This window comes from Bubalus kerabau, chromosome 20 (genome assembly GCF_029407905.1).
Source record: "Bubalus kerabau isolate K-KA32 ecotype Philippines breed swamp buffalo chromosome 20, PCC_UOA_SB_1v2, whole genome shotgun sequence".
Classification (NCBI taxonomy): domain Eukaryota; kingdom Metazoa; phylum Chordata; class Mammalia; order Artiodactyla; family Bovidae; genus Bubalus; species Bubalus kerabau.
In genome coordinates, this window is record NC_073643.1 from 59,353,911 (window position 1) to 59,381,223 (window position 27,313).

At 44.0% G+C, this 27,313-nt stretch overlaps 2 protein-coding genes across 2 annotated transcripts in view; both read right to left on the reverse strand.

Annotated features, from left to right (window-relative positions):
• C20H3orf20 (chromosome 20 C3orf20 homolog) overlaps positions 1–3,347 on the reverse strand; it is a 59,285-nt gene extending 55,938 nt beyond the window's left edge. The window contains exon 1 of the mRNA XM_055557700.1: positions 3,282–3,347. The gene's annotated coding sequence lies outside the window, so the exon portion shown is untranslated. The remainder of the gene's footprint in view (positions 1–3,281) is intronic.
• Positions 3,348–5,647: 2,300 nt separating this feature from the next.
• Positions 5,648–27,217, reverse strand: CCDC174 (coiled-coil domain containing 174). Its single transcript, XM_055557019.1, has 11 exons — positions 27,033–27,217; positions 24,149–24,253; positions 23,498–23,598; positions 18,380–18,438; positions 16,039–16,216; positions 11,125–11,220; positions 10,006–10,148; positions 9,421–9,515; positions 8,743–8,875; positions 7,051–7,203; positions 5,648–5,963 (listed from the first exon to the last, which is right to left on the reverse strand). The coding sequence occupies exons 1-11, from the start codon at positions 27,072–27,074 to the stop codon at positions 5,665–5,667; spliced, it is 1,404 nt and encodes a 467-aa protein (XP_055412994.1). The 5' UTR covers positions 27,075–27,217; the 3' UTR covers positions 5,648–5,664.
• Between the last annotated feature and the right edge of the window lie 96 nt (positions 27,218–27,313).

A 27,313-nucleotide genomic window follows, 5' to 3' on the forward strand; every position in this document is an offset into this window, starting at 1 on the left:
GCTGAGGGGGAAGTTCGGGCATGGATATGAAGAGAGCAAAGGGCATATTTCCCTCTTGTTAAGAATACATTCTGGGGTAGAAGTTGTATCCAGCTGTATATTTAAAGTCAAAATTAAACTCAGCCCCCTCAGGTGACCTGGTCCTGGCTTTCTTTGCTCTTTTGTCTAGTTTCTGCCTCTCTTTAGTTTTAACCAGAACACTTTTGATAAGGATGGTGAGCAGTCCAGATGTAACCATGTGACCACCATCAGTGAGTAAATGCAGCTTCAGGCTGGGACAGGCAAGAGGAAAGAGGCACAAGTGGAAACAGGAACATCAACAGACGCTGTCCTCTCCATTCAATATATAAAGAACATTCTGGTCAGATGTATGAACTCTCTAGCAGATGAGAGGAAGAGGGGCTGAGCTATGGAGAGAAGTGGATGTGAGAGGAAGCAGAGTGGGGCCACATGCATATGCTCAAGCTTAACCGCCTGGAGCCCGGCAAGGTTTACTTGTGAGACTAGAACCTTGCAGTCACCACTTGTCATCAAATGGAGTTCACTTGAAAACCACCTCCATCCCCCACCAGTGGTATTTACTGGGGCACCAAAGGGCCCTTGAAGATGAGTCTCCCAGAAAGACTCATCCAGAGACATAAAAATGATCTACCCTTTGACCCCGTGATTTCAATTGTGAAATGCCCAAGACAACAGTTTTAAAAGAAGGGACGGCAGCTGTATACATGTAGTTAAGCCAAACAAAAAGATGCCTATAGCCACTTCATTCCTCACAGCGAAATACTGCAGACAGCCAACAACTGAGGAAGTGTTTAATGACAACATGGATTCATTTGAACCATTAGCCAGCAAAAAAATAACTGAGTTCAGTTCTGAGAAATAATGTTAAAAATACACATATGTGGATGGTAGGCCTACATGATAACACATCCCATAAAGACATATGCTGATCATAATGGGAAGCAGAGACACAAAGTCTTTCTGTCTGAAGATAAAGATGACACTTCAGGAAAGAAAACAGTAAGCAAGGGTCCTGTGAAGATGGCAGCATGTTCTCAGATGGGCTTGTGACCTAGGAGACCAGGGGGAGCAGCGCCCACTCGTGTGTTTCCTGGTTTCCATACTGACCCTGAACAACTGGGACTGTCTGTGAGAGAAGAATGGTGTGCGGAGTGAGGGGTCAGGAGCTAGGCCCGTGTTCAAGCTCAGGGAATATGACTGGATAGAAACAGAACACGTCGTACCCCAGAAAAAAAGTTACAATCAAGCAAAACCACCACTGAGCAGGTGAGCTTAGGATTGGAGAGAGCATGGCAGTTAGAAATGTAGTGGGGAAGATGCTGTTGAAACGGACAGTAGAAAAAAATATTTGTGGACACTCCTGTCACTGGAGAGATGGATACTTACTGGGCACAGTTACACAAACACCTGAGATCTACTGAGAAACAGTAACAGAAGATCAACACTAGGTCTGGGTGACAGGTCTTCACTAAACAGCCTGCTTCATCTGACTGTCCTGGTTTCCCGGTCTTCCTAGACAAGAAGCTACACCACCCCATCGTTCTCCCCACTCTGCCCACACACTTGCTCTGTGTGTGTTAAGCTAACGTCCAGACCCACAGCAGCAAACACCTCACCACCAACCAGCCAGCAGGGCAGGTGCCGGGACCAGGGGAGTTCCGTTCCCTCTCAAGGTTTTCAGCAGGTTAACCGAGTCACTGGTCACCACTTACCTTAGCCATATAGTTTCTTACAGGAACTGCCTGACATATAACTGACTTAGTTCAATTTACTGGCTGAAAAGAAATTAAACACATATGGCGTGGCTGCTCTGTGTTGTATTAACTGTAAAGACCAGTACCCTCGCCCATTCCAGATTCTAAATTCTACTGCCTCATCTGTATGTCACAACAAGGTCAGCTGAGAGCTATCTCCCAGGCTGCACTATGGCTTTAAGAGGAAATAAATTATCCCACAAGTCTTTGGCAAATGCACAGCTAAACACAGCAGGAATCTCATGTATATGGATTTAAAGTTTCTCCTTTGGGACTTTTGCAAGCAAACAAAAGGATTTATTTAGCCAATTCAAACGAACTGTATTAAAACACACAAAGGCCTGGAGAAAAGATTACAATGAAAACAAATAATTCAAAGCAATTTCTAATCCAAGACATTTTGCTTAGCTCCACAACGCCATGAATGAGGCGCGGCCATGCTTTCCGACCGGAGATTCAGCAGTGGTGGCTCCCAAGTAAAACACAGCCAAGGGGTAACGTGAGTGCTTAATGAACGGCTGGAAGAGACCTGTTTGCCGATCACTTAGTTACTAACAAGAGATTTATATATAGTTAAACCACAAAACATGTAAAAACAGATCCGAGCTGTGCTGTGCATTCACTAGCACTAGACATGTGTCTTTTGAGCATCTGAAGTGTGGTATAGTATGACCAAGGAACTATATTTTAAGTTTATGAAATTTAAAGCTTGATAACCAATTTCGTTACTGGCCAACTCTTAAATGTTTTTAAGTGTGTTTGGATCAACTTAGGTATGTGAATCTACTTTTTCAAATGTATATTTTGTGAAATCCAAATAGAGATTAAGTATTCCTGATGAAAATGAGCATCTGAATCAAGATGTGCTAGAAGTGGACACACAATGGGTTTTGAAGACATGGTGTGAAAAGAAATGCAAAACGTCCCATTGAACTTTCTGTGTATTGATGGAATGATGAAATATTTTGGATATTCTGGGTTCAATCGAGTTGACTCTGAACAACCTGGGTTTGACCTGGGAGGGCCCATGTGTGTGGACCCTTCACTACCGCCACAGCACCACACGCTCCACACTGGCTGCATGTGCGGGTATGAACTGCATGTAGAGGGCGGACTGTGGAACTCGAGCGGCTACAGACTCTGGTGGATCCCCCCGCAGACACAGAGGGATGGTTTTATACCACAGAAAGAATTCGCTTTTTAAATGTGGCTCCTAGAAACCAAACTGACACACAGGGCTTACACCTCATTTCTACTGGGCAATGCTGCTTCAGAGCACGGGTCTGCCATCTAAGAATTCCAGTGCCATCTGCTGGACACACTCCTGCATAACAGGCCCAAGAGAACCAGTAAAACTGAACTGTGTTAACGCTCAAGGACTCTGGGTCTGAAATGGAACGGGATGTCAAAAACTAGGCACAAGACACTCAACTAGTTTGAATGCTGTGAAAGGGGAATTCGAACGAGGCTTATACATTTTTAAATCCTAGAGAAAATCCAACTTACAGTTATTAGCTGACAGTGACCATGAGCCAATGTGCATAGACTGGTCTGCTTTCCACCGTGGGTGCCCTGGGTAAGGACAAGAGGTTATTTGGGTGCCCTTCCCACGACCACTGCCTCCCATAAAAGTGAAACTGTCACCTGCTCAGTCGTGTCTCTTTGTGACCCCATGGACTGTACCCCGCCAGGCTCCTCTGTCCATGGAATTCCCCAGGCAAGAGTACTGCAGTGGGTTACCATGCCCTCCTCCAGGGAATCTTCCTGACCCAGGGATCAAACCCACATCTCCTGCATTGCAGGCGGACTCTTTCCTGTCAGAGCCACCAGGGAAGCCCGCTGCCTCCTGTACTGTGGGCTTCCTGCTGCCCGACCTGTCTTGCCACCCTTCTCTACAGCCTGCCTCTCCAGGCCCTCTGCTCTCCCTATGTGCACTACCTTCCGCACCTCCCTCTGCCTCATACACGCTCTTCCCAGCTCCCTCATATTTGCCTAGAATTTACCTTCCTCTGTTTTCTTCTATTTTCCCTTATGACCCTAGGATACCTAACAATTCTGTTTTTTCTTTTAGTATTCCAATTTCTGTCTCCTCTCCATTTGTCCTACAAGCTGTTTCAGCTGGTTTTACAGAAATGCTGAAGTCTTTGGTCCACTTTGAGGTGGTTTTGTACATGGCGTGAGTTAAGTATCCAAGTCCATTCTTTTGGAGGTGGAGAGTCAACTGTCTCAGAATCATGTTGAGATCTATTCTTTCCCTACTGGATGGTCTTGGCACCACTGTCAAAAATCAAGTGACCACAGATGTATGGGGTTTATTTCTGAACTCTCAATCCTGTCTCATTGTTTATTAATACATCAGAACCACACTGTTTCAATCCTGGTAGCTTTGTAGTAAGTCTTGAAATAAAGAAGTAAGTCCCCCAACTTTGTCCTTCTTCGAAATTGTTTTAGATATTCTGGGTCTCTTGTAATTTCATACAAATTTTAGGATAAGTTTGACAATTTCCGCAAAAAAGGAAGCTTGGTCAGTTGGTTTTCATGAATTATTTTTCCTAGATGTATTTGCCTGACAAAATGACCTTTTGTAGGTCTTGCAACTCTGCCCTTGATCTGGACTTCAGAGGTTAAGTTGGTAAGAATTTGGGATTTTAATACTGCTCAATACTGGGGTTAAACAGAGAGCAGAGGGTGCTGGAGAAAGCAGGAGTCTGGAACACCACCTACGCCATCTGCCACTTGGATAGCGCGTGACGAGTCACCGACCCTGTGCTCCAGCTTGCACTCTGTAATGACAACGGGGCCCTCACAGCAATACCGCCGTGCTGTGGATCGGAGACCACGGGCTCCTGCAGGCCCTTGGAAGATCTGCTCCAGTGCTTCTTACAGGACTCACTGGCGAGGGAGGAAGCTGTAACAGCCCGGTGGGCCTGGTGGCCAACTTCTACTGCTTGTCTGCAGCTGTGAAGAGGACACTGGGAGAGCACACAGATGTACCCAGGCACAGGAGGTCCTTCTGGAGCACTGCTAACCCACCTGTTGTTAGCAAAGACAAAGGGATCTAGCAGCCCCTCACTCCAGCCCAAGTCCATCCCACTCAGGCTGGGATGAGTCGGCTCTCAAGTGAGGTGAGGGCCTAGATCCGCAGCACCAGAAGAGCGGGCGGAGCTGAAAAACTGACTCTGATGGCTAAGATGCATCTTGCTCGCTGACGAGGCCCAGCAGCCTCCACGTGTGCCCGTCACTATAAACGCTTACTGAATGCCTACTCTGCAAGTGACATGAACATCTACTTTTCTGGACTACAAAGTCCTCCCTGGTCTTCCTGATCATTTCAAATGATACCCTAAATTCTCCACCAGTGTCAGGGTCCTCCTGGAGACCAGATCACTTCGTCCCCCAATGTCCCCTTCTGTGCTACCATTTGGCAGGCTGAAATTCTTCCTAACAGATGCTCCATCAACTGACTTGGAAGCTGAATGCTTGGAACAAAGACATCTGCCAGCCAGCACTGGCAAAAGGAAAGAAATGGAGCCTTTAAATTTGAGTAAGTCATCGGAGTGGGCATGAGAGACAAGATTACAGATTCCTTAGGATTACAGATTCCTCAGTATCAAATATTACAGAATATGTCTACTCTATCTCAGCTCACATGTAAATCCAGATGAACTGGTGTCTCCATACCGATCAGAATGAAATGAACAGCTAAGTGGCCAGAGTTCCCACAGTACCATTCACTTTCTTCCCTGCTGACAAATCCAGCCTGAAGTCTGGGTCTTCAGGGAAAGGACAGGAAGAGAAAGTTACAATTCAGTCCTTAAAGTTATTTTCTCCACTGTGGGAGAGGAAGGCACCATTAACAGTACAGACCCAAGTTATAGTGTTTTTAACTTCATGTTACTTGTTTATAATATGATATCATATCATCCAGAGTTTCAAAAGTGACCGTCGGCGCTTGTGGCGGGCTGCTGGGGGCAGGAGCAGATGATGTCTGTGACGCGCAGGGGTCGTGGCTCTGGCCAGAGTGCTGCCCTGGGTCCCTCTGTGCAGGGGCAGGTCGGCTCCATGCCTGGCTGCTCAGAGACTCAGTTCTCTTTTGGTCCACAAAGTAATACGATGGTGGTGCAAACTCAGGGTCTCTCTCAGCCCGGAGATCTGACTGCCTCTTCGACCAGTACCCAAAGGAAAAGTCTAGTAAAAATAAAGTGTTATTAGAACTGATTATTGAGTCATTTGAATGTTTTTGGTTCTTAATTATCATATGTATTTCTTAAAAGCCACCTTAAATTCTCTGGAGAACTAAACTACAAGGTACATGCAATGCCCACAAAAGTACATGGAAGGAAGCAGACTAAGAAACAAAGAGTGAACAGTCCCACAGAGAGAAAAGCTCAAGGAAGGCTCCGCGGAGAAAGAAGGTTGGCAGGTTCTGGAGACAATGCCAAAAAAGCACTAAAACAGAAATAACTAAGTGTTTAAATCATTTGCTTGACACGTTATAGGTACTTCATAGCAAAACACAAGTTTTGTCCTCTACTGAGTTTTAGAAGACACAAAAGGCACTGTGCAGAGCTATCTGTCTCTAACCGCGGCACAAACCAAAGCCACGCACCATCCGCATCTTTCACTTGAGTCGTGGATCTCACAGGCTTCAACACTTTAAGCCAATGTACCACTGAAATGATTGTTTTCAAAATGGCATAAACCAGAGTCTTTCCCCAAAGAGAGGCCACTGCAGGTACCACAGTGTCTTTACAGAAAAAAACTTAAAGAAAAATTTGCATAAACCAGTGGAACCATGTGTGAATTCAAGTTAATATACTTGGACGCAGATTGTTTTCAAGCGAGCACAAAAGAGACTGTTAAAAACACAGACTACATTAAAGTACCAAACTTTCCTAAGACTTTAAAAGAGAAATTCTGGACAAATACTATCCCGAAGCTGTAAAACCACAAAAGGGCAGCAGGAATTTCCGAAACCTGCCCTCAAGTGCGTCTTTAAAATACCTCATCCTTTAGGCATGATGCCTTGCAGACCCTGGTCTTCTATGTCACACTTTCTAGTGCGCCTGGTTATTGAGAAGAAACAAGCTCAAGGACCTAGAGAATCCTTTAAGCTTCCCAGGACCACTAAGACTCACCAGAATCACAGTCTGCTCGGGAGAACGGACCCCTCACCTTTCTTCTGTCCCACTCAAGGACATGTGGCACCCCGGGCCTGATATCCTTCCCCTCCTGAACCAGAGTCACACTCTGCTCGGGAGAACCGACCCCTCACCTTTTCCTCTGTCCCACTCGCGGACGTGCGGCACCCCGGGTCTGGTATCTCTCCTCTCCTGAACGATGACTTCTACTTTGCTACTCTGGGCAGCTGTACGAGGAGCTGGCGTGACCTCTGGTTCTGGGGGCAAAGGTCCAATAACATCTCCATCTATTTTTGTAAAGGAAATAAGACTTCATTACAATAAAGCTTACGACTACTTTAAAAAGTTAAATAGAACATACTTATCCTGAGAGTACAAGCAATATCTGGTGTTCACTGAGCACCTATTATATGCCGGGTTGTAGGCTAAGCACTTTGTACACAGTAATTCACTTAGCTCTTTCACAACCCAAACAAACTCAGGATTGGTACTCCATTTTATCCCCATTTTACAGATAAGGAAAATTAACATCAGAAATGCTACAAAGGTAAATAGTGAAGAGCCGGGATTCAAACCCAGATTGGATGGATTTCAAAGTCTCTGTTTGACACTATGACACCCCACCTCCCCTGATCAACAATCGAAGGACCAGAAACCCTTCAATTACTCAAAGAAAGACTCTCAGGCAAAGCAAGGATGACGAGAGAGCTGGAGCCTGATGACAGTCAGCAGGCTATTCTGGCCATATTTAAAAAAAAAAAAACGGTGTTTTAAAAAAACGCTGGTGGCACTTCACATCTTGTGGAAATGACATGTTCAGGAGTAGAGCAAAAACAGAGAAACAATACACAGATTTAACATGTCACGGGAAGACAGCATTTATACAAAACTAAATGGGCCATCTTCCAATTTTTAAGTGTCTCAATCTCTTTTCAAAGCTAAACTGAAGTGAGTTCAGAATTTTAAAATGGCATGGGCTTATGTTAGAGCTGGAGAAGCTTCTATCCGCCCCACTGGGATGTAAGTGAGAAGGTTGTGTGTGAATCCCAAAGCACATTCCTAGAAAGGTAGCTGGTTCCTGCCCATTCTTCCCCTGGGCTGAATCATGAACAGGTCCTGGGGAGCTAGTGACCCTGCAGGTGACAGCAACCCTCTAGGGAACGGCAGAAGCAGTAAGACAGGAGGAAGTGGGAGAACAGGTGACCATCTGGGGCAGAGCTACCACCTGCCCTGGACACCCCCCAGCGCTGCAATGTTAAACTCGAGAAGCAGACATCCAGCTGGTTTGAGCCAGTCTATGCAGTCTGTTGGGCAGTTCAGCCCAGACGAGCGTTAACTCACACAGTGAGTGTGTCTGACCACAGTACTGAAGTGTTTCCAAGCATTGTAACAGACAGATGTGGTAAGCTGTCTCTACCCACATTTGTAAATTATTTACTACCTTTCTGTATGCATGTCTTCTTTAAAACACAGTTATAATAACCAACAAAAACTGCTGCCACAGCCAAAGAAAATAGACCTAAAATATGTACATGCACAACTAAACTTTATCCTAAAATACCTTTTAAGCATTTACCTCTAGGTCTCACTTACTGAACCGTGCTATTGTATGAAGCAACAAAATGTACCGCTAACATCCTTGTCTACAACCTGGTATTTTCTTGGGAGTGAAAACTGTTCCTGTTCCTGGATGTACCTCTGAGGTGCACTGCTTGCTCAGAAAATAAAACTAGATGGTTGATTTCTGCACTGCCATTCCTACTACTGAGATGTCAATGGAACTAAAATATTTCCTTTTGAGATTTAGAAACACAACCATGATGTACCTCTGTTTTCTTCCTCTGCTCCATCTTCTTTTGATTTTTTCATCTTTTTCTGTCGGAGTTTGGCAAGTCTTGCTTCTAATATGGCTTTTCTCTTTTCCTTTATATTTTCTCGTTTTGTTCTCTGATCTGTTGTCTGAACAGGACAGAAAATTACAAAATGATTAGCCCCATTCACAATATTTCTGTTGAAAAGGATGAAATAATTTTATTCTAAAAATAAATTGACTTTTCTGCCACCTCTTAGAAGCCATCTGTTGAAATGTTCAAAATGAATATCCTTGTGTAAGTCCTCTTATACAAGCCCTTTGACATTTTCTGAAGTTCAGTTCACAGAGCATCCCAGAAGAGTTAACATTTTAGGAAACCAACGAATTCTGCTAATTCCTTAATCCCCCTCTAATAACTTTCCATTTTCTTACCCAGGCCACTTTAAAAGTGCCATATTGGAAAATAAATTTAAAAAATCAAAGTCACACAGGTTACTTTTGAACAACTATAATATTAAAGTCTGAAACACCAAAATAATACAGCAATTATCTTTATGAAACCTGTCTGAATTCTGAATAGCTATGTACATTTCTAATTAATTTTACTAGATTTTTTTTTTTTTTTTACAGTATGATTCAATGAGAAACCCAACTGTTCAAATCCTTCGAGTCAACTGAGTTTAATCTGTACCTGTTCACGTAGCATTTCTAAGGTCTTCATCTGCTTGTTTCTCAACTCTTTATCTCGGGCAAAAGCAAAGTATCCAACACCAAGTTGCCGGGCCTCTGAAATAGGTAGAAATTACCCCAAAGATTAGATTTCCCTTCTCAGTGAATTAGATTTACGCCAAATTTCTAGCCAGGCCTCTGAAATAAGTAAAAATTACCCCAAAGATTAGATTTCCCTGCTCAGTAAATTAGATTCAGGACAAATTTCCACCAAAGCAGAAAGGAACACAGGGATGTCTTCCACACTTTTTTTTTAAGAAGCAGGTAAAAAACATTAGAAGTTTCTTTCACTCTATTTGCCAAGTGATAAACGCAACAAGTATTCATTAACTTTTTAGTCACAGGCTGTCTTCACTATTCTTGGGGCACACACTTGGATTAACAGACCCTTTGTTAGGTTAAAAAGTGAACAGTTATTTTCAACTCCAAAAGTAGAATTATTTATTTATACAGAAGAGCTGTTTCTTTGTGAATACTTCCTTTCCCACCTGCCATTTAAATGTTCAAGAAAAAAAAATGACTTAAAAAATCTGCCAGATGACTGTACCATTTTCACGGATGTCTTCATAATGTACGGGCCCCATTGGCCTTCTCAGGGCCTCCCTCTCTTCTTCCTCCCATTGCTGGCGCTGGAGCTCTTTTCTCATATCTTCAGACAGTAAGGTTTTCTCATTTGCAGGACTAACGAAACTAGGCAAATAGAGCAAAAATCATCTTAGGTACGAGCTGTAGCATAGCAATGCTTCGGTTCAGACATTTGGGGTCATGGATGAGTAACTCTAGTTGTGAAGAGGACAGTTCCTTATGGAGGTTTCTGACTCATACTACTACTGGGAAACTGCAAAAAAACTATTTCTTTCTTTCTTTAATCCAAGCAGGCAGCTCGTTATATTAGCATAATAAAATCTTGCCTCAGCACTCACATCTCTTTCCTTCCCAGCCTGGTCTTGGGCTGAATTGAAGGGGCAGGCCAGGCAGGGCAAGGAACTATGGGCCTTCAGTGGGGGCCTCCCGTGCAGGGCCTGGTGTCCCAGGCGGTGGCTCAGGGCTTCCCCACTTCCTTCCCTGTGCCAGGCCCAGGCCTACCTGGCATGGACAAGGTGGAGCTTCTCCCAACACTTTTCACACAATAGCTGCCCTTGGGAAGAAGGATTTTATTCTCTGTGATGTTTTTTACAAATTACCTCTTCAGGTGCCACGGAAAAAAATCTAGCCATAAATTCTTATTTCAAAATGCAAAAAGGTATAAAGAAAGAGTTAAGCGACCTTCCTCCCTGCCCCCACCTTGTCTGGGTCCATGACTTTATCTGCTGCGGGATTACCAAATCTATATTCTTGAATGCACTTTCTATGCAGTGGTTTGTTCATTTACTCTGGGCTCATTCTCCGTTACTCTGTAGGCAGACATGCTCCCAAGTGAACAGACAGGCTCTAGCTCACTCCTTTCAGTATGGGTGACCAACCATCCAAGGTGTTCTCTGAATGTGGACTATGTGTGCATGTGCATGTAACCACAAAAAGTGCTTCCTGCAAACAGTCTTACACATTAAAAAATATTCTTACAACAGAGCCCCAGAGAAAATTAACTAAAAATAGCCGTGCTCACAAAACAATCCCTGTGTCTGCATGTCAGACCTGGGCAGAGCGTTGTGTGTCACACACTTACAGCCTCCCCTGAAGATTTTTATCCATTTCCAGCAGATCTGGCAAATCCTTTCTCATACAGCGCCGGGATCGCCCTAAAGAATCCACATAATCCACCCTGAAATAAAAGTGAAAAGACATGAAAAACTGTACCTAACACACGGTTCCCTAAGATAAGGAGCTGGTGCACAATGAAAAGTTAATATAGGCTCCATCACAAACCCATCACCAAGGGCTTCCTGGGTAACTCAAACTGTAAATAATCTGCCTGCAATGCGGGAGACCCACATTCAATCCATGGGTTGGGAAGAACCCCTGGAGAAGGGCATGGCAACCCACTCCAGTATTCTTGCCTGGAGAATCCCATGGACAGAGGAGCCTGGCAGCTACAGTCCATAGGCTCACAAAGAGTCGGACACGACTGAGCGACTAACACACATCACCAAGAAAAACCCTCAACCTGAGGGTGGTGGTTGACCACCACCATTGGTAGAAACATGCTCTTCAAACTTAAAAGTTGACACACAATAGGTTCATTGCATCCTTGATTAAATCTTAGTTTTAGAAACTGTAGAAAATGACTGATCATGTGTATCTCCGATCTCAAAGATAAAACTCCACACAGACCCCTGCTGCACTATCTCAGAAATTACTTTAACCTGGTTTACACATTTGCAAGGAGATCCAACCAGTCCATCCTAAAAGAGATCAGTCCTAGGTGTTCATTGGAAGCACTGATGTTGAAGCTGAAACTCCCAATCCTTTGGCCACCTGATGCGAAGAGATGACTCACTGGAAAAGACCCTGATGTTGGGAAAGATTGAAGGTGGGAGGAGAAGGGGACGACAGAGGATGAGATGGTTGGATGGCATCACTGATTGAATGGACATGAGTTTGGGTGAACTCCGGGGATGGTGATGGACAGGGAGGCCTGGCGCGCTGCAGTTTGTGGGGTCGCAAAGAGTCAGACACGACTGAGCGACTGAACTGAACACCTTTTCAAATATTCTCTCAGCATCATAATAACTATGCTCTGTAGCAGATTTGTTCACCTCCTCACAGTCTTCCCAAATTTGATGGTTTTTGTTTCCTTTGTTTCTTCTAATTGATACAATTCTTCCCAGTGGATTAAAAATTTAACAGAAATATAGAAGAAAGCGAAGAATAATTAAAGAGCTTCTTGATGAAAGTGAAAGAGGAGAGTGAAAAAGTTGGCTTAAAACTCAACGTTCAGAAAACTAAGATCATGGCACCCGGTCCCATCACTTCATGGTAAATAGGTGGGGAAACAACAGATGGGGAAACAGTGACAGACTTTAATTTCTTGGGCTCCAAAATGACTGCAAATGGTGACTGCAGCCATGAAATTAAAAGCAACTTGCTCCTTGGAAGAAGAGCTACGACCAGCCTAGACAGCATATTAAAAAGCAGAGACATTACTTTGCTGACAAAGGTCCGTCTAGTCAAGGATATGGTTTTCCCAGTAGTCATGTATGGATGTGAGTGTTGGACTAAAAAGAAAGCTGGGCACTGAAGAACTGATGCTTTTGAACTGTGGTGTTGGAGAAGACTCTTGAGAGTCTCTTGGACTGCAAGGTGATCCAACCAGTCTATTCTGAAGATCAGTCCTGAATATCCACTGGAAGGACTGATGCTAAAGCTGAAAACTCCAGTACTTTGCCACCTGATGCGAAGAACTGACTCACTGGAAGAGACCCTGATGCTGGGCACAATCGAGGGCAGGAGGAGAAGGGGACGACAGAGGATGAGATGGTTGAATGGTATCAACGACTCAATGGACATGAGTTTGAATAAACTCCGGGAGTTGGTGATGGACAGGGAGGCCTGGCATGCTGCAGTCCACGGGTCGCAAAGAGTTGGACATGACTGAACTGAACCAAATAGAAGTATTCTGAAAGGCTCTTTTTAACTAGGAGGAAGCCAAGGCAACACACATTTTGTACTGCAAAAGCACCTCAACAGCGGGCCAGTCTGTTATCTTTTACCCTTGTTCTTCTTTCCTCAGTTCAGTTCAGTCGCTCAGTCGGGTCCGACTCTTTATGAGACCCCATGAATCACAGCACACCAGGCCTCCCTGTCCATCACCATCTCCCGAAGTTCACTCAGACTCACGTCCATCGAGTCAGTGACGCCATCCAGCCATTTCATCCTCTGTCGTCCCCTTCTCCTCCTGCCCTCAATCCTTCCCAGCATCAGAGTCTTTTCCAATGAGTCAAATCTTCGCATGAGGTGGCCAAAGTACCCAAAGTAAGTACCTTGTTTCATGCAGCAAGCAGGGAAACCAGGCAGCCAGCAAGGCCAGTGAAGTACTCCAGTGCCCACAACAGGAAATAAGGGCAGGTGTTCATGGATAGCATTTCATTTGCATTGCGATGCAAAAGACTTTTAATGTTTTAAATTACAGGTAGGGGCTGCCCCAGACCCTTTGGCAGGAGGCTAAAAGCACAGCAGGGCCAGCACTGCTGCTGGACCAACCCAAGCTCAGATCCCCACGCGTGTGCCTTGTGGCTCTGCACGTCTTTTCTTTCCAGCTGAACATGCCAAGTTCAACTGTCAGCCTGTGATTTAAAAGGTGAGCTTGGGAATCCACAGCTACAGTTCTAAAGCTGATGGCCACAGAAATAAAACCTCCAACAGCAACAAGCAGTTTCTCCCTTTTCTTCTTTTCCTTCAATGAATGGAGAACCAAAACCACCTAACCAGATGGTCTGAGTAATTATTTACAGTATTTTTGTGGAAAGATTTTCCACCACCTGGAACTTAACTGCAAAAGGATTTTACAAGCAGCTACAATTCTGGAACCTAATTTAGAAATAAAAAAAGTGTCAGAACTGCTTTCAGTGCATCTTCCTTCACCCTGTGGGGCACGTGACACCTTCAATTGCCCTTCAAGGTCTTCAAATCAGTAACAAATTGTTTGTAATCATAGAGGCATTAATAAGGTGGGGAGACATTAATTTCAAAGGAGAGGAGATTTCTGCTATGAAAAGCAATCATAAGCTATTCTGTCTCTGGAAAAGGCCTCCAAAACATACAGATCTCATTGAAACAGAAGTGGCAGGACAGGAGCCAGCAACAAAAATCAATGCGCAAGCTCTCAGGGAAACAATCACCTGAGGCCAGAGGGGAACACAGGAGGCCTCAGTCATGCCCTCTTCACAGGATGCTGGGGGAAGTTAGGGCACAGACCCTTGAAACGCTCCTAACAAGAGTTGCTAAGTTGCTTCAGTCGTGTCCAAATCTGTGTGACCCCATGGACGGCAGCCCACCAGGCTCCCCCGTCCCTGGGATTCTCCAGGCAAGAACACTGGAGTGGGCTGCCACTTCCTTCTCCAATGCATGAAAGTAAAAAGTGAAAGTGAAGTCGCTCAGTCGTGTCCGACTCCCAGCGACCCCATGGACTGCAGCCCACCAGGCCCCTCCGTCCATGGGATTTTCCAGGCAAGAGTACTGGAGTGGGGTGCCATTGCCTTCTCCGCCTAACAAGAGCAGGCAGGGTCTAAAAAGCAGCAAAAGTCTGCCTCAATCCTTTTCTGGTAATGAGGCCAGTTATGCGTCAATACAGGCTTCTCAGGTCACTCAGCGGTAAAGAATTCAGCTGCCAGTGCAGGAGATGCAGGAGATGCGGGTTCAAGTTTTGGGTTGGGAAGATCCCTGGAGGAGAAAATGACAACCCACTCCAGTATTCTTGCCTGGAAAATTCCATGGATAGAGGAGTCTGGCGGGCTACAGTTCATGGGGTTGCAAAGAGTCAGACACAACTTAGCGACTAAACGAGACCCAAAGGAGCAGAAGGTGTGTTTAAGTGCTATCAGAGTCCAGACGAGGGAGAGACCATTTAGACTAGAAATGCTGAAGAGAAGTATGACGAAAGGGACGGCATCACACCCGCTCCCCTGTGACGCTACAGCGAGCGCACGGCCGCTAAGGCCACCTCAGATGGAAGTGGTTTACAAGGCTGGTAAGAAGACCCTGCTGCAGCATGAGGATGCACGTACTCTGCGTTCCCGAGCAGCGGGGGCCACTCTCTTCACTCATAAAAGACTCCTTCCCGTGGGGGGAATGGCTGACGAAAGATCAACAGGTCCCGCTGACAACCCTAAGCAGTTCCTAAAAAACATTCCCATGATATGGACATCTGAGCCTTCAGCGGGGAGGGGTGGGCTCCACGGCGGCAGCAAAGGTCAGGCAGGGTTACTCCCAGGAACACAGCGTCAGTGCACCTGCATGCAATCACAAGCGCTTCTCAACAAGTTTCTAAACAACGTCTTAGGTACAGAAAAATCACCATGGCATTTCCTCTGCGGTTTCTTTGTAAAGAAAAGACTGGTTTGGTTTCTCCATCATTCACCTACTAGGCATCACCATTCCTGTTTTGCAGACGAGGAAACTGAAGCCAAGAGAGGGTAGGAACCTGATCACAACTGTACCACCAGTGAAAGGCGGAGTCCATGCTGTCCAGACACAGGTCCGTGATACCCTAAACCATACTGGCAGAAATGCCACAGCCAGGGTAAGGCTCACCGGATCAGTTGTGCCAGCCTGATTTCACTGGAAACAGAGCTCATGCTATCTACATGATGATGCCTGAATAAGGACCTGGGTAAGGCAGCAGGGTGGGTAGAAAGGAACATTCTTCTGCCTAAACAACTCTTCCACATCAATGAAACAGGGGAAACAATGCCTCCACGCCTGGCACAGTGCCTGGCACATGGCAGGAACACAGTCTATTTGTAATTATTAATTATTTTAAGTAGCAGCTACTACGTCTACACCTATAAATGCAATCCTACTTTCAGTGGAGTCTCTAAACACTAGAGAGAAATGGCTTGGTAATAGCAAAATAATATGGCTCTCAAAAAGTAAACCCAAGTCTGACAACATTAACATGACCAAATGGCATAATATCACCAACCATTCTTCACTGGGATCCTGGGGCGGAGGAATATCTTTTTCAGAAAGAGCTCCCTCATCATCGTCGCTTTCTTCGGTCTTTCTGTAACCTCTATTGGCGCCAATAGATTCCATTTCTTTGTGTTTGTCTATCATCTTCTGGGTGAAATCCACAAGGTACATATCCTCCACTTCTTCATCTAGGACACAAAAATCAATTTTCAGATGCATGGAACTGAATGGAACAGTCACAGTCACCACTGGGCGGCTACACCCGCTGACAGTTCACCAGTCGAGGTCTCCACCTGCCCCCTAAAAGCTTAAAAGGCACAGAGCCTCCTGGGGGCCTGACAGAGAAGCTGTAGACAGGCCACTGGACACACATACCACATAAAAAAAATCTTTAAAAGCCTGCAGTTTTCTGTTGCCTCATCAGTAACAAGACTAGAAGATAAAAGTGTCTGACTTCAATAGACTCATCTAGCCAATCAGATAACACAGAGGCAGAACAGCACTGCTCAGTAAGCATTTGTGACTCAGTGATTCCCCGTCTCTAACCACATGGGTCGTATCCCATAACCCTGGGTATACTGCTGCGGGATGCCAAGTGTTTGAAGGGTCCTAACACAGGTAAAAGAAGTCATCTGAATTCTTTTCAATCCATGAACACCACCTTCAGGTGAGGCCTGGGGCCAGGATCTGCAGGGCATACAGAAATGTCTAACGTGCCATCTATCTGCAGGCCTTATCTACTTGAGCCAAAACCTACACTGAAAGTTAAATAGTGACCCATGATTCTAATTTAACACAGGACAGCGGATGCATTCATGAACAATGTATGCATCAAGTTTCACTCTGCTGGATTTAAGCTCTAAGGAACAGATGGTAGGTTCCCTACTACCAGGGGTTGATGTTACCCTCACTGTACAGTGGAAAATAACTGAGGCTCCAAAACTTGCCCAAACATGCTGGTCCAATAAGCCCATCAGGAGGTGGGCCTGCCAGTATGGACAGAACCAAATCTCCATGTCCACACACTCCTTTATCTTGATTCTATATTAACAATATAAGTAAAGTTTGAATCAAATGAAAAAAGACTATATTTTTAGCCACAAGAACACATAATTCAACTGGGAAAGAAATACATTTTCCCACAGCTGAGTTAAATAAGACCACAAAACAGTGAGGCCTCCTGGCTGGCTGACACCTGCTGCTTCTTCAGGGGGAAGGCAGGGCCTCCCCCAGGGCCCTCAGCTTTGTGAGCACCCAGCCCGGCCCTGCTGGGCTCCCAGCACGGGAACGTGGCTCTGCTGTCTAGGCAGCTGTGATCAGGGTCCAGCCCCTCCTCTCCTGCTGCGTGCCCCGCCTGGCCCTCAGCCCTAGCCCCGCAAGTCAGCCCAGCCAGCTGTGGGCCTCTCTTCCCTCTGCTCTCCCCATTCCCCACTGCAGAAGCCCTACTCCAGTTCTCCAAAACCTTTAAGACCCCGTCAGAGCCACCTTCTCCCTAAAGACTTCAGCATATGCCTTTTAGGGCAGTAAGAGAGGCACTGCCCTGTAAAATCTCTTGCACTGCTGTTGAACTCTAGGTTGGGTTTCCTTTCTGTGAGGCAGGTATGAGGGAGGTATGAGGGAGGATCTTTTAATTATTATCTTAGAAGCAACTATAACCAGCTTCCCAGGCAGCAGAGTGGTTAAGGCTTTGAGCTTCCACCGCAGAGGGTATAAGTTCGATCCCTGGTCGGGGAACTAAGATCCTGCATGCTGTACAGCACAGTAAAAAATGTTTTACTTTTTAAAAAATAAATTACAAAAGCAACTATAAGCACTTCAAGGAATAAAATTAAACACAGAGGGGAGAAAAACAGGGGAAAAGGAATGATAACTCCAGTACTCTGATATAACCATAATTCCCCTCAGGTTGTTTTTCCTTAAACACAACCATAACTGTTTGTAATCATGGTCTATTTAGACCTTTTTCCCTAAACTTGTCTTCTTCTGTGCCATTTTCCTCCACTGATGATGCCTCCGTTGAGGGCAGAGGCAGAGCATCTGGCTAACACTGTACTGACTTGTCCCTCTATAGTGCTTTACAGGCCCAGCACCCACGGGGCAAATAAAAACTATCGCTGATTTTCTTATCTCTGTGCTGACAGGCAGGCCTTCCCCAGGAGCTCAGCTGGTAAAGAATCCACCAGCAATGCAGGAGACCCCAGTTTGATTCCTGGGTTAGGAAGATGCTGACACAGAAAGTCAAATCTATTTAAGTTTCTCCCTATTCTCATAATTATTTTAATAAATACAAAAAAATACCACAGAGTTGTATGAATTACAGAAAATAAAGATGCATAAATAATTATATTTACCTATAAAGTCTCCTTTAGTCATTTTTTCATATAATTTGGCCTTTTCTTCCAATTTCTCCCTAGGAGAAAAAAAAAGACAAGTATAAAAATGGTCTTATCACTGCCATTCCTGGTAAAACTGCCCTCCCCGGCCTTACTGCTACAACCTGCCCAAGGGGCCCAGCCTGCTGACTAGAGCTGAGTCCCCACCCTTAGGGAACCCTCAGACCCAGCCAGGTCTGCTCTGCCAACTAAACATAAAGCCTGGCCCATGCTTCTTTCATTCACGACTGTACCAAAGAACCAAAAACAATGCCTGGTGCATAGCAGATGTTCAGTCAGTATTTGAGTAATGAATACATGAATGAATGAAGATTCCAATTTAATTTAAATGCCAAATGCAACAAATTAAATACCAAAAAAAGAGAGGTATCGAAACAAAAACATTTTCTGTTACGGATCACCAAATTCCACAGTAACTGTCTATCACTGGTTTTATACAAGGGTCCCTGGTCTCCCCTTGGCTAATTAGGTCTCTCTAAGGGAGGTAGAGACCAACCTCTTAGAAGTCTGTTAAAAATATGATAATGCCTGTTTTATACAGAACATAGATAAATTATTCATGACAGATAGCTAATAAAAAACAAACATCAACCCTGGCATTTCAATTCAGCAGCCTCTCTGCTCATGTTAATTCTAGTGACATTTATTCTTTAGTGGCTAAGAGCTGACAATTCTTTTATTCTAGAAATACTTATGATGATAAAGAGGACCAAAGAAGTCATCTGAGCGTTTGCTTGTGAAGGATCGTACTTTATTATAGCAGAAAATTTCATTTCTAATGGTGAGTATGATGTTAGCTAATAGGGCATAAGATGTTATGGAGAAACTCAAATGAACATTTCAGGCAATCCAATACAAAGCCATAGTAAACAAAATAGTATGGGACTGGCATAAAAACAGACACACAGAACAGCGGAATGGAAAGACAGCCCAGAGATAAACCCACACACATGTGGTCAATTAATTTACAACAGAAGAGGCAAGAATATGCAATGGGGAAAGAGCTGCCTCGTGAATAAATCGTGTTGGGAAAACTGGACAGCCACATGCAAAACGATGACCCTAAAAAACTGTATTACACGCCTGAATTACAAATTCACAGTGGAGCCACAAAACTCCTGGAAGAAAACACAGGCAACACATTCCTGACATCAGTGTGGCAATGATTTTTTCGGATCTGACAACAAAAGGAAAAGCAACAAAAGCAAAAATAAACAAGAGGGACTATATCAAACTAAAAAGCTCCTGCAGAGCAAAGGAGACCATCACCAAAACGAAAAGGCAACCTATTACTGAATGGGAGAAAATATTTGCAAATCGTATGTCTGCCATAGGCTTAATATCCAAAATAAAGAACTTACAACTCAACACCAAGAAAACCAAACAGCGCGACTTTAAAAAACGACCTGAATAAACATCTTGTCAGAGACGTACAGATGGACAACAGGTACATGAAAAGGTGCTCAGCATCACTACTCATGAGGGGAACGGAGACTGAAACCACAGTGAGATGTCCCCTCACACCTGACAGAACAGCTGCTACAAAAAGATAAGAAAGAGCCAGGGTCGGCTGGTGAGGATGTGGGGAAAGGAACCTTCATGCAGTGTAGGGGGGGTGTAAACTGGGGCAGCCACTAAGGAGAAAGAGTATGAGATTCCTCACAAAATAAACACAACTACCGTATGGGAACTTCCCTGGTGATCCAGAGGTTAAGACTCTGAGCGTCCACTGCAGGGGCGTGGGTTCACCCTCGTATAAGTGGCTGTCCAGAGAACTAAGAGCCTGCATGCCACACGGTATGCCCCCCCAAAAAAAAGTAAGTAAGTTTGTAGATACGGTGAGCAGTTGCCAGAGGCAGCAGGAGGATGGGGAGGAAATGGATGAAATGGGTCAAAATGTACAAACTTCCAGTTATAAAGTATGTTAGGAATGAGGATACAACGTCCAGCATAATGACCACAGTTAAATACTGTATTGCATACCTGAAGTCTGTTAAAAGAGTAGATCTCAAACGTTCCTAGTCAAGTAAGTGTTAGTCGTTCAGTCGTGTGCAACTCATTGCGATCCCATGGGCTGGAGCCTGCCAGGCTCCTCGGTTCATGGGATTCTCCAGGCAAGAATACTGGAATGGGTTGCCATTCCCTTCTCCAGGGGATCTTCCTGACACAGGGATCGAACTGCGTGGTGATAGATGTTAGTTAGTTAATTATTAGATCTATATATCATGAGAAATGCTGGGCTGGAAGAAGCACAAGCTGGAATCAAGACTGCCGGGAGAAATATCAATAACCTCACATATGCAGATGACACCACCCTTATGGCAGAAAGTGAAGAGGAACTAAAAAGCCTCTTGGTGAAAGTGAAAGACGAGAGTGAAAAAGTTGTCTTAAAGCTCAACATTCAGAAAACTAAGATCAGGGCATCTGGTCCTATCACTTCATGGTAAATAGATGGGGAAACAGTGGAAACAGTGTCAGACTTTATTTTTTTGGGCTCCAAAATCACTGCAGATGGTGATTGCGGCCATGAAATTAAAAGACACTTACTCCTTGGAAGGAAAGTTATGACCAACCTAGATAGCATATTGAAAAGCAGAGACAATACTTTGCCAACAAAGGTCTGTCTAGTCAAGGCTATGGTTTTTCCAGTGGTTATGTATGGATGTGAGAGCTGGACTGTGAAGAAAGCTGAGCACCAAAGAATTGATACTTTTGAACTGTGGTGTTGGAGAAGACTCTTGAAACTCCCTCGGACAGCAAGGAGATCCAACCAGTCCATCCTAAAGGAGATCAGTCCTGGGTGTTCTTTGGAAGGAATGATGCTAAAGCTGAAACTCCAGTACTCTGGCCAACTCATGAGAAGAGTTGACTCATTGGAAAAGACCCTGATGCTGGGAGGGATTGGGGGCAGGAGGAGAAGGGGACGACAGAGTGAGATGGCTGGATGGCATCACCAACTCGATGGACATGAGTTTGGGTAAACTCCGGGAGTTGGTGCTGGACAGGGAGGCCTGGCATGCTGCGATTCATGGGGTCGCAAAAAGTCGGACACGACTGAGCAACTGAACTGAACTGAACTGACTGTGGTGGGCACTTCACAATAGATACAAATATTGAGTTACTCTGTTGTACATCTGAAACTAATACAATGTTATGTTTCAATTACACCTTAATAAAATACACATATAAGGCATAAAAAAGTTACAGCATCTTTCAACAAAATTAAAATTCTAAGCATAAGGTAGAATAGTGAGAAAAATGTCTCAACAGTGAACATGTCTTTAAGTAAAGTCTCCAGCATGTTGGGGATACAGCAAATGCTAAGAAAATAATCCCCAAATGGGCTAATATTCTGCCCTTTACTCTCAGACCCAGAAGAGCCAAGCAGTCTGAGCAACCACTATTTTCAACTGCCAACTTTTTATTATGCAATGGATCTAAACACACACATGGCAGTCACGCCAGAGAAAACTTGGGATTCTGAATCCAGGGTGCTAGTGCAAACAAGGGAAGAGCTCTTCTTTACAGAAGAACGCCAGCTAGTAAACAGAATGAAAAAATAATACACACACAATGACAGATTTAGAAAAATTCTAATTTTGAAATCATCAGTGTAATAACTGACTCAGCGATGACATAATCATCACATGAAAACACACTGGTGAACACAACATTCACAGAGCCTCAGTTTCCCTCCTTAGATTATTATTAATTTCAAATGAGGAAGAGCATCTTATCAGTGGAAAACTACAGCAGATCTACCTTAACTGAGTGATCAAACTTATCATCACCAATAATGACTTAAGCTGACATCATGAACCTCCTGATGTGACTCAACAGGACATATCATCACCTAGATAGTCTAACAATCGTTGGTAATTAAGTCTGACTCTAATCAGACTGTGGGACACCGCAGAAACAATTGGCCTGGACCTTTCAAATGATGTCAATGGTGTAACAGACAACAAAAAGGCAAGGGAGGGACTTCCCTGGTGGCCCAGTGGTTGAGAATCTGCCTGCCAATGGAGGGAGCACAGGTTCTGTCGCTGACCTGTGAACTAGGATCCCACATGCCACACGGCAAACAAGCCTGTGTGCCACAATTACTGAGTCCACGTGTAACTGCTGAAGCTTCCTGTGCCTAGAGCCCGTGCTCTACAACAAGAGAGTCACCACAATGAGAATCCCTCACACTACAACTAGAGAGCAGCCCCTACTTGCCAAAACTAGAGAAAGTCTGCATGCTGCAACAAAGACTCAGGGCAGCCGCAATTAAAGAAAAATGTAAACAGGCAAAGGAACTGTTTTCTATTCAAAGAGACTAAAGAGATATGACAACTACATGCAATGCGTACTGTTTAATTAAACGCTTTAAAAAACAATAAAGGACATATCTGTACTAGGATAACTGGTGAAATATGAATATGGACCATATGATACTACTTTATCAGTGGCAAATTTCTGGGATATGACAGCGGTATTGTGGTTTACGCAGGAAAATGTCCCTATTCCTGCATAACCACTGTACTGCTGCCATATCCCAGAAATATGCCACTGATAAAATAGTATCATATAGAAGATATACGCTGAAATATAACTTTCTCTACACACACAAGAGAGGGAGGGGAGGAAAGAAAGCAAATTTTAAAAGATGTTAAGTAGTGAATTTAGGTGAAAAGTATTAGAATGTTCACTGTAGTCTTGTTTCAAATATTCTGCTGGTTGGAAGCTTTTCATAGTAAACAGTTGGGAGGAAAATTCCATTTCTAATTACCAACAGCACACCACCTAGCAGTCCTGAACCACAACATAGGGAGCTTCTTAAGCACTTGTGGATAATCTCAGTGCCTAACAGGGGCTCACAGGGGGACTGTTTCATCTTTTAAACTGAGGCTATGTCTTATCTTCTTATAAGATTATAAATATGTCTGCAAACTATATTATTTTCAGATAATAGAGTATCTGAAGGATAGAAGGATGATAAAAATTAAAATTGTAAATCAAATAAAGGTGAACTTTCACTTCTTTGCTCAGGGAGCCACAAAGGTAGCTCCATTTTTTAGAGAGTAACTTCACCTCGCTTTGTCCAAAGTCTTCTGTTCTTCAATCTTCTGTTCAGCATCCTTTTCAGCTCGATTAGAAACTCCTGCATTCTGTTTGCTCCAGATACTTGGTTTCTGGAGAAGAATTTAAAAACACAGAATCACCAACTGACTTAAAAAAATCTCTACTTGTACATCAGAAAGGGGAAAAAAGATAATTAGATCTTGTGAATCAATGGAAATAACTGGACCTCTAACAGCCAACTTATGTCCTGCAAATAAACTATACATAGCAAAGCTGGAGCTGGGGGAAAAAAAAAAAAAGACCCTAAATTACATTTAAAAATTTCTTTGTACAATTGTAGTTACTTTTTTAAATCTCCTGAATGATTACAACCTGATTCAAGACTTTAATGAAAAATATGTAAGATTTAGTAATACAAATAATAGATACCATTACTTATAAAATTGGAAAAACACTCACATACTGAAGAATTAGAGCATTATAATGTGCTTTTGAATCTTACTAATTTCTATTTCAATATTTGAAATATTTTATGCAGATGTTCAAATACAAGACAAGGATTTATAGGTAGCAGATACCCTGGACACTTTCAAAAAACCTAATTATGGTTTAATTCCCCTATGTTTGGGGTCAATGGAGATAATTAGATTTTATTTTTACCTTGTTGGTTGGTTTTGGTTTTCCCAAAACTCCAGCATCTTTTAGAAGTTTTTCTTGTTTGAATTCTTCTTGTTTTCGGAAGAGTTCAGCCTTAAGGTCTACCAACTAGAATAAAGCAAATAAGCAAAAAAAACAAAAACAAAAACAATTAACTCTAATGAGTGATTGGATTTCTAAGTTTTTATAATTCTGAAAACAAGATCACAAGCTCTTATAAATGGACAAAAGTGGATATAAAATTAAATGTTTAAATGTAGAGTCTAGTACAAAATAAATCCAAGTCATATTTCATTCCAGCTCTGTGGTAAACATATTTAATTTTCAACACTTCAAGGCTTTACTCTGGGCCAAGAGAGTATGATAAGGCAAAGCAAATGAAATCTGCATCTTCTAGATTCAGATTCAACTAACATCATTAACCACTTTCTCTCTGACTGCCACTGTACTCAGCTTTTTCATGTAGTAAAAGTAAAAAAAAAAATTTTTTTTTTAATTTCACTTAAACATCACAACCATTTATTATTTCTACAGGAAAACGTCTTTGATTGGCAACAATCTGAACCCCAGTATGTGTCTGGCACTTAACACTGAACAGCAGAATACAAATGTGAATTAGACATACTCCTGCCTCAAAGAACCTACAATCTAGTAAGAAATGTAACTTACAACACCAGTCAGATGTAATACGTGACTTTAAGAGTGAAATTAAGTGGCATAAAAATTCAGATAAAGGAGTATTTCCTTTTGTCCAGAGTGATCAGAGATGGCTTTGAAATGAGCCTCAAAGGACAGGCAAGATTTCAACAGCTAGAAATAAAACAGACTGAATGAATTTTGTTTCAGCAAGTTTTGGAAACCACAAGTTTAGCTTGTGGTTAAGAACAAGAAAAGCCAGGGGAAAAGGAACAGGGGACTTGGATCTATCATCACTATCTACTCTGCACAAAAGGGTATAATGGCAGTTTCCTTTTTAAAGATCGAAGTACAGCTGCTTATATAAAAAGGCATTTGAAAACTGAATACTTAAAAAGCCCCGCATTACAGACTTACTTTTAAAGGAAATCAAAATAACTGCATTCAGTGATTTCTATTTTGGAAGAAAGTATTTAAAAATAGGTTTGGCACAGATTTTAATAACGTCAAGGGCTGGTTTATCCCAGAACCTAATACTCTAAATTTTAAAAAACAAATTTAAAACTTAAGCTTTTTCTTTTAAGCCTTAACCACATCAAATTTCTAGTCGCACATCTTCCTACTATACTTTTGAATTTTAAAAGGACTGTCAGCTCCCAGATGGCATTCACATTATTATTACTAATTTTAACCCATCAGGAAAAAATAACTAATTTTATAGTTTTTTGGTTCCTAATCCTCAAACATTATGTGTGTGTGCTAAGTCACTTCAGTCATGTGAAACTCTTTGCAACCCCATGGACTGTAGCTCTCCAGACTTCTCTGTCCATGGGATCCTCCAGGCAAGAGTACTGGAGTGGGTTCCCATCCCCTCCTCCAGGCGATCTTCCCGATTCAGGGGTCGAACCCCCCATCTCTTCCGTCTCCTGCACTGGCAAGCAGGTTCCTTACCACTAGTGCCACCCGGGAAGCCCTCAAACATTATTAACTAGTACTGATTTTCAGTATGAGATGGGGGCAAGGGGCTCAAATATTGGGATATTTCCTTCATATCCCTTGCACCCCAACATTCTGCAGTAAATCCAAGATTAAGCCAAAGGTTAGGCAATTGGCTGCTATACTGGGAAAGACAACTGCCATGGAGTCAACCAGACTGAGTGAGCCCAGTTCTACCACTAAGAACTCTGTATGTGAGCTGGAGAAATCCACTTCATTTTCTGAGCCTCAGTGGCATTATCTATAAAGTGGGGATATTACTAGTGCCTGCTTCCTAATGCAGTCAGTAGAGCACAGGGAGACTGTGCATATAAAGTGCTGGCACAAACAAGTACTGAGAACTGGTTTTCTTCCTCAGTTCAGCTCAGTCGCTCAGTCGCGTCCCACTCTTTGTGACCTCATGGACTGCACCACCCCAGGCTTCCCTGTCCATCACCAACTCCCTGAGCTTGCTCAAATTCATGCCCATTGAGTTGGTGATGCCATCCAACCATCTCATCCTCTGTCATCCCCTTTTCCTCCTGCCTTCAATCTTTCCCAGCATCAGGGTCTTTTACAGTGAGTCGGTTCTTCATCAGGTGGCCAAAGGACTGGAGTTTCAGCTTCAGCATCAGTCCTTCCAATGAATATTCAGAACTGATTTCCTTTAGGATGGACTGGTTTGATCTCCTTGCAGTCCAAGGGACTCTCAAGAAGTAACTGAATTAACAAAAGTGCTTACATCCTGTTAGACCTTACAGCTCCCGGGCAGCGCTTCCTACGGGTGTATTAACAACTGTTGAGCCGTCCTGCCGGGGGACGCTGGGCCTCTCGGACCCCGGGGAACAAGTCCACTACTGTTCCGGGGGGTGGGGGGGAACGTGTGTGCACAGCTCGCAGAGGCCGGGGTCCCCCTCCGACAGTCACGGAGACGAGGCTGCCAAGGAGGCCTGGCCTGTCGTCGCGGAGGGGAGGCAGGGACAGTCCTAACCCGGAAAAGACACCAGGCTCAGGACGGCGTCCGAGGGGAGAGCCTGGGCCCGGCGCCCCGGCAGAGGGGAGACGCTAAATCCAGCGTTCTATTAGTGAGAAAGTGGGCCCGCCCCTCGAAAGCAAGCAAGCACGCTCCTCCTTTTTTTCCAGAGAAAAGCCAGGTCCGGGGTCCTCTCTGAGGAGAGATCAAGTCTGGGCCCCCGAGTGAAGAAACAAGCTAGGTCGAGATTCTTATCCTGCGGAGGCGAGGAGACGCGGAGCCCGTTCTATTCCCCGTACTCACCGAGGACGCCGTGACGTCCAAAGGCTTCTTCCTCCTGTCCATATTCGCCCCGGAATGTCCGGAGGTGTACGCCTCAAGGTGCCAGGACGGCCTCTTAAACCGCCTTCCGCTTGAACCGGAAGTTGTCGCAGGAGAGCGCCACTATTTATGGCTCTGGCGCCATCTTGAGAAGGTCAGAGTGTAGCGAGTAATGTGTCCTTCTCCATTTTGAGACGGTCAGAGAGTATCGAGAAGTGAAGCAAATTGCTAAGGCCATCTTGAAAAAGGCAGAAGATAATAGG